Source organism: Cucumis sativus, chromosome 4, assembly GCF_000004075.3.
Source record: "Cucumis sativus cultivar 9930 chromosome 4, Cucumber_9930_V3, whole genome shotgun sequence".
NCBI classification, from domain to species: Eukaryota; Viridiplantae; Streptophyta; class Magnoliopsida; order Cucurbitales; family Cucurbitaceae; genus Cucumis; species Cucumis sativus.
Window position 1 is genome coordinate 9,576,053 of NC_026658.2, and position 7,942 is coordinate 9,583,994.

The following is a 7,942-nucleotide window of genomic DNA, read 5'->3' on the forward strand; positions in this document are numbered from 1 at the left end:
AACGAAGCAACACCACGACTAAGGAGTGGACCAATAACACTTAAAGAAAAAAGTAAGTTTTGCATAAAATCATTTAAGAAGAGGATAAAATTACAATAAGTTTTTTAATCAAACTCGAAACCATTTGTGTTCAAGTACGTGTAACTGAACTAAACTCATATTAACTAAAACTATAATAAGTTTGATGACAAAAAAAGGAGCATTGATTATACCCTCAATAAAAATTTCCATCAAACATTCTAACAATTTAGAGTTCATTTATTTATTTTTTTTAAAAAAGTAGATTAGAGTTTATCTTGGTAGTTATGACGAGGACAACTGACATTAGTTTCAATGAAAAGGAAGAAGGAACCAAAAGAGGGGGAATTTTTTTGTTCTTTCTATTTTTTCGAGATCAATACAAAAGACAAAACATACCCATATAAGATTTCAAAGAAGCAGGTAATACGCAAACCGCTCATCGTTCGCTCACCCATTAACCGCTAAAATATTCAGTTAGGCGATAGCCTAGTAAAATGGGTGCTCTAAAAGCTGTGGTGCTCATCGCTGGAGGAGATTCCAACGTCAGAGGCACAATCCAGTTCGTCCAAGATTCAAATGGTCAGTTTCTGTATGTGGGTTTTTGTTTGCGATGCTTGTTTGAAGGGTTTTGTGTGGGATGCTTGTGTTTTTGCTTCGTTTGATCCAATTTCTCACAAGGGTTTTGGAGTTTCGAGGTGGGTTTTTATTGTTGATTGATGTTGTGATGAATATGAACAGGGGCAACCCATGTCAATGGAAGAATAAGCGGACTCTCTCCTGGACTCCATGGCTTCCATATCCATGCTCTTGGCGATACCACAAACGGCTGCAACTCCACTGGTAATCCCCCATTCCCTCTCTCTCTCTCTCTGCCATAGATTCATCTCTTTGTGCTGATTGAATAGGCTTTTTGTTTTGCTGGTTTTCTTTTTCTGTTAGGACCTCATTTTAATCCGTTGAAGAAGGACCATGGAAGTCCTGGGGATTCAGAACGTCATGTAGGGGATTTGGGGAATATCTATGCAGGTCCAGATGGTTAGTAGAGTTTCTACATTTTGGTTTTAGAATGTTCTTGAGAAACATAGACAGTAGATTTTTCTCTTCCTCTTATGTTTTTGCTCGTTTTGGTACTAAGAAGACGATTTGGTTGGCCACTGTTCGTGCTTCCTTTTGTAGCTTGTGGGGCGAAAGGAACAAACGTCTCTTTAATGATTATTTTTCCTCTTTTACTCGTTTAAACGAAGCATTCTTCCACTCATTTTAGTTTATCCTTTCTAGTCAGTAATTGACTTTCCCTCCTGTAACACCTTGTAATGTGTGGATCTGATTCTTTATCAATGGATTGTTTCTTCTACTAAAAAAAATTGTGACATTGTAGCAGTGGTTTGTTTCAGGGGTTGCTGAAGTTTCCATTTCGGATAGGCTGGTAAGTCTGTTAAATGGATTGTTTGTTTGCCGGTCCTTTTAAAGTGCTTCTTATTCAGTGAGTTGTTGTATCGGTCCTGCTTCTTCTTCATTTCGTTAATTGCCTATTGTGTTTATGAGTCACCTTTTGTCTTTTCAAATGCAATTTATTTTGATTATATAAGTTGTGGATTGTGTTTTTCATTTTGTTTTTCTATTTTGATGTGTAGATTTCACTTAAGGGACCTCATTCGGTAATTGGTCGGGCAGTCGTTGTGCACGCCGATCCTGATGATCTTGGCAAAGGTAAGAGTTTGTTTTGTACTGAGTTTATTCTATTCTACTTCTTAACATCCTGAAGTGGAAAACTTATTCAAAGTAATGCAGTTTCTCCACGCACTCAAAACACCTCGTCCGACTTTATTCGGGTTGATCATAGAATGAGAGTGTGAATTTGTATTGTCAGTCAGAAAGATTGTATTTGAATTATGATTTTATTATTGCTACTCATGTTTATTTCGTCTTTTCACATTTTGGCTTCATGGCTTAATCATACACACTAAATGCAATAGGTGGGCACGAACTTAGCAAGACAACTGGAAATGCCGGTGCAAGAATCGGATGCGGTTAGTATTTTATCCTCTACACTTGATTTTGGTTTGTCAATATAATAAATCCTTGAAAAGTAGCGGGGTGAAGTCGGATAGATTTGGCTCCAATAATCTATATTTGGTCACATGCCCCACAAAATAGTGAAGGTACAAGTCTCTGACAACACACTTCCGTGTCGTGAAAGGGAGAGTTCATGGGAAGTGAGCAACTGATAACCCCACAATAGGATATCAAGATCCACGTTATGATGCCTGTAAAGGACGCACCATTGCAGCCACAACTCAAAGGAAAAATTCATATGGATGATATTGGGTGTTAGCTCTCCCGAGCAAAATTTTCCTTGTGAAATCTTCACTTTCTTAGGTATCTTAATCTCCACAGGGCTTTTTGTTGAAGGATGCATGAATCATGATAGAAAAGTCATTCCTACTCCAAAGGATGCTCAATTTGGTAAGGTTGAGAAAATATTCACATAAGCTAAGACTAAGAGTAACCAGTAACATTTGAAGGTTGAAACTTGAAATCAAAAAACCTCGACAGTAGGTCTAAATATGGGGAAAACAAAATAATCCAATGATCTGATTAGTTCTTTAGTAGGAACCTTGACTAGTAAGTACCATAAATACCTGGTTCCTGAGAGGAAGACAATCAAATCTCACATGTAACCGCTGTTCTAACGAACCCTTTGGTCTTAGTTGAGGAGGTACTATCTAAAGAAAAACAAAATGTACCAATAACTTAGCGAAAGGATAAAAGAAAATAGAAAAGCTCTAGCGCCTCATCTCTTAGCTTTCCATGTAGAGCATGCAATATTGACATTTTCTTCCAATCAATGACCGGAGAAATTCAACCCGATTAAACTCCCATCAATATAATCAACACTCTTGTCAATGCACCCTTCAACGATGTGATCTATACCATGATATTATTGAAAATGGTTAGGATATTGTTGGACCTCCAATCATTTCGCCTACAAGAGGAAGAAATCAGTGAAGGTTATGATGGGAATTACACTGAAGACCAAGGGTGGGGAGGTTCTTGGGGAGACCCACCATTGATGAGGTATATAAGGAATGTTTTGGGGATCAGCAAATGAGGTCATATTTGAAGGATTAGCTAAGCATGCGCAGCGGAAAAAGACCACAAATAATATTCTAAATGCAATTGGTTAATACAAGCATAAAGCCCTAATTTAAAACGAATTTAGGGTAAATAGTAAACTTACATTCGAAACTCCGATTAATACTTGAATTTCCGACCGAACTCGAACAGGACCACTGCTAGTGTTAAGGCAGGGGCTTTGACTCCACTATGGTTATAGTGGACTGATTGAGCAAGTTTGCTCACTTCATGACACTTAAACACCTGTTTACTATGAAGCAAGTGGCAGAAGTTTTCATTGAGCGAGTAGTGAGTAAACATGGGATTCCAAAATAATCATCACAGATCGTGACAAAATATTTATGAGTAGTTTTTGGAAAGTGTTGTTCTCAACCATGGGTACCGTACTCAAGAAGCACAACTTTTCATCCTCAAAAAGATGGACAAACCAATCCTTGTTTAGAAACTTACCTTCGTTGTTTATGCACTGAGCAACCAACCAAGTGGAATAAGTGTATTCCTTAGACAAAATTGTGGTACAACACCATGTTTCATGGATCGGCAAAGACCACACTGTTCCAAATTGTCTTTGGAAGAACTCCACCCCCATTAGTGTCTTATGGACATAGGAAGACGACCAATAATAGCACGGAACAGCTGGTGATGGAAAGGGACTTGGTAATTAATACTCTAAAGGAAATTTGGTGATAGCCCAAAATAGAATGAAGAAGCAAGCTGATTTGCATCGAAGAGAGCTGGAATTTAAGGTAGGGGATGAAGTATATTTGAAGTTAAGGCCGTTATCACCAACGTTCGTTAGCACAGATGAAGAGTGGAAAATTAGCACCCAAGTTCTATGGGCCTTACAAAGTGATTGAATCTATTGGGAAAGTGGTGTATAGATTGGACCTACCTCCCAGAGCTTCAATTCACAATGTTTACACAGTTCTCAACCAAAACTTAAGTTGGGACAGACCCAGAAACTGCATCACCTACCACTGGCCTTAACAGAAAAATTTGAGCTGCAGGTGATACCCGAGACAGTCTTGGGAGTCTGATGGAGTAGTGAACTGGGGCCAATGAGTGGCTGGTGAAGTGGAAAGGATGTATAGAAAGTGAGACTATGTGGGAATCGGTTTATTTGATGAATCAACAGTTTCCCTTGTTCTGAGAACAAGGTACAGGTACACTTCGAACCAAGCGGTATTGTTAGACCTCCAATCATTTACACCTACCAGAGGAAGAAGTTGGGGAAGTGTATGATGGGAATTACAAAAAGGACCAAGGGTGGGGAGTTTCTTGGGGGGACCCACCCTGATGAGGTATGAGGAATATTTTGGGAATTAGCAAAGGTCATATTTTCGGTATAGGCTGTTGAGGTTTTTGAGGAGAAGATTCCAGCCTTCTTGAAGGAGCTGGAGAATAACCTTAGCATTTGTTTCTGTCTTTTCTTTCTTATTTTACTGTGCTGTCCTTTAGAGTATTCTGCTGATATTTTGTAAACTCATTTGGAATTTATCACCAATAGAATCAAAGCAGAGTACCGTTTCTGTTTCCATATTTTTGTTGGAATTTTACTCAGGGAAGGGATCCTAACATATACTTTCTAATAAGAACACTTAAGAAATACAAAGAACACTAAAGATAGAAATATATATTGCAATATCAATGAAAAAACTACAGTATAACATAGCCTCCTTTGAGAGAGTTGGTCTCTCCTAAATTCCCCTTAAAGAAATCCCAAAATTTCGTCACACCCTCCTCTCAATCCTACTCCCTCTGTTTATAACTAAAAGCCTTAACAAATTTACTATCTATGGACTGAAATGCTTCTTCTTATAACCATACTAAAATTCTCCAGTAATCCCACTTTATCTCTAACCAGTGCTCTCACAAAAGTATAATTTCATATTGAACTGACTTAATTAAAAAATTTGCTGTATTACCAGGGCATCGGATATGGATCGTAATTATAGTGAATAATGAATATGTAACTTTTCTTTAATTGGCCTTTGGCACTCCCATAAAGAAGGATTGGCGAATTTAGTGCTCGAGGATCATCCTTTCAAGGTTGAAAGGAAGTTTAATGGTTTGAAATGAACTTAGCTTTTAGTTGGGTCCTTTTGAGTGAATGCCATAATCAACTAAGACTTACAAGAAGTGTAGAAGCCCAAGTGGGTTTGGCGAAGTGGTATTGGTCATGATCTCCACTCTAGAAGTGGAAGGTTTAATCTAGAGGTTCAACCCACCATGCACGGTTGTTGTTCAGAAAAACATAGAGAAGCGTTTTCTTGGTTGTATATTGGTGTAAAAATGATCACATCATCAGAAGGTTTTCCCCACTGAAGATAGAGAAAAACAACAAAAATCCATTTTTGTTATTCTTGATACTACACTTATGGCTAATTGGAGAATCCTTTTGTAATGATCTTTGATGGGTCCAACCCTTTTATTTCATTTCATCATCCCAACCAACCTCATATATTATAAGCATTTTTCATATCCACCTCTCTTTCATCTTGACACTGGTTTTCAAAAAAGCACTAATTATTATGATAATGATCTCATTTTGGTTTAAAGCTACTGACCCATGTGAGGCCTTTTCGCATTAAAGCCATCTTCCCGTTAGACTCTCTTGTTCTTTTCATTTGTAGTTTTGTTATAATTTTTTCTTCTTCTTTTCTTGCTTATTGGGCAGGCATTATTGGAATTCAATCTTCTGTCTAAAGGCGATGGTTGAGCTGGAAAAATAAACAAGTAATTGAGAAAGATAATTTGTTAGATTCTCTCTCTCTCATTACTTGTTTAGTATTGTAGAACATGCAGTTATAATATGAAATTATTAATATCCAAATGTGAAGTGCCAAAGAAGAATCACTCATGGCTTTGAAAGCCATGCCACATGTTATATAAAATACTATAGTTATAAAAGATATGGTATAATTTTGTCACTCAGCCCCCGTTTGTCATTTTTTTTTCTTTTTTGCAAGGATATGAACTTCTTTGTGTTTTGGATTTCAAATATATGTAATTATTATTAAGGATAAAAAAAACATGTGCTATTTTAAAATATTACTTAAATACATTTTAATTTTAAAATAGCTTAATTTGGATTAGAGTGATCTTTACATTATCTTAACAAGAGTTTTGACAGAATGTTACTTCCCAAAAAGTTACCTATATCTTAGTTTTACATATTTGTTGAATTTTAAAATTTAAGATTATCCTATGATAATTTTATTGAAATGGATATTACTTTCAAATATTGTCTAATTAATTACTACAATACTAAATTTAGAATAACCACAAAGTCTAAAAGAGAGACTAGATTTTTTTTTAAAAAAAGCTATATATTAAACACTCTCGTTTTTTAAATTTTGAATAAAAAACTTATCAAACATGTCTACAGGAATATAACTCAACGGACACCGCGTTTGTAGTGTCAACTTTAAAGTTAAAGGTTCGATTCTTACACCTTACACCATCATTGACATGATAAGATATCTTCATATCTCAAATCTCATATTATCGTCGGTGGAGATGAGTTGGATTCTTCACGTGTTCAATGGGTGGAGATGAGTTGGATTGTGACATAGATATTATAACGTTGGAGAAGAGGGCATGAGTATTGCAGGAAAGTATTCCCATTTTAAAGAGTGCACCAATCAGAATTTCAATTGGCAAAATGCTTTATTTTGAAAAACTATATTATGAAAATTAATAAATAAATAAATAATTATAAATATATATATATATATATATATATATATATATATATATATATATATATATATATATATATTTATAATATAGTAACTGTTATTTTAAATAATAATTACTTGTTATACAAAACGTTGAATTTGTTTATTTATTTTATTTTATTTAGAAAAAGAAGTTTCATATTCCACTTGAATACTTAAAAGTGACATAATTGTAATAAAATAAAAATTGAACAATGACATATTTATTCAAGAATGTTTTTAAAGATTGTAGACTTTTTATATTGTATAGATACACTATGTGCATTATTGCTTTAAGTAAGAGTGAAATATTTAATGTTCATTTGCTAGAGCTTGTGTAATTTTTTTGTATGCATCCCAAAATTTTAGTTTCAAATAATTTATTTTCCTACCTTATATTACAAAATTGCTAAAATTATTTACAGAATTGAGTAAAATTTTAGATTCTATATATGTATTAATTTTGTTCTCTTCCAATTTGAATTATATGGTTTCATATTATTAAGTATAACTTGAATTTATGAAATATAACGATGAAATGAAACTAGAACCATCCTCGGATGATACAACATTTCATATCTTATATTAATTAACATGTTCATTTGAAGTGTAAGACACTTCGGAAAAAAAAAGGAAAAACAAGTAGTTTTGAAGACGAACTCCCACAACAAAAGTAAATGCACGCAAAATAATATGTTTGAGAAAAAATGTAAATTTGTAAAAATGTTTGAGAGAGGGCTCGAGCCTCCTTGAACATATGCTAAATGAGTCTATGAATGCACTTTTAATCGTTTGTCATGTTTTTTTTTCAATCATTGATTAGAAGTTAGAACTCATCCTTTTTAGTTGTCCAACCATCGAGCACGACATAATATTACAATCATAAAAGGACGAGAAAGATCCCTAACTTAATTCCATAAATAAAGTAGGACAGTTCAACGTTGAGTAAGTTCATTTTTTTTTTCTTAAATTGCTTACTTTGACCTTTGTGTGGGGACTTAAGCATCAAAGTGTTTGTGCTAAACACCAAATCTTTATGTTGTTTTAACTGTTTTGCTGGTGAC

The 7,942-nt window shown here is 34.7% G+C and overlaps 1 protein-coding gene across 1 annotated transcript; it reads left to right on the top strand.

Moving 5' to 3' along the window:
• Positions 1 to 363: 363 nt before the first annotated feature.
• LOC101222901 (superoxide dismutase [Cu-Zn] 2) lies at positions 364 to 6,093 on the top strand. The gene is made up of 7 exons (XM_004147491.3): positions 364 to 600; positions 760 to 861; positions 961 to 1,056; positions 1,416 to 1,447; positions 1,656 to 1,731; positions 1,998 to 2,051; positions 5,837 to 6,093. Exons 1-7 carry the CDS (start codon positions 516 to 518, stop codon positions 5,863 to 5,865), a joined length of 474 nt encoding a protein of 157 aa, XP_004147539.1. The 5' UTR covers positions 364 to 515; the 3' UTR covers positions 5,866 to 6,093.
• Positions 6,094 to 7,942: the final 1,849 nt, after the last annotated feature.

Bases quoted from the DNA above. Each gene is read 5' to 3' on its own strand.
- LOC101222901 (XM_004147491.3), top strand. From the start codon at position 516: ATGGGTGCTCTAAAAGCTGTGGTGCTCATCGCTGGAGGAGATTCCAAC. The intron at 862-960 runs GTAATCCCCCAT...TTTTTCTGTTAG, and splicing joins AAACGGCTGCAACTCCACTG to GACCTCATTTTAATCCGTTG. The intron at 1,732-1,997 runs GTAAGAGTTTGT...TAAATGCAATAG, and splicing joins TCCTGATGATCTTGGCAAAG to GTGGGCACGAACTTAGCAAG.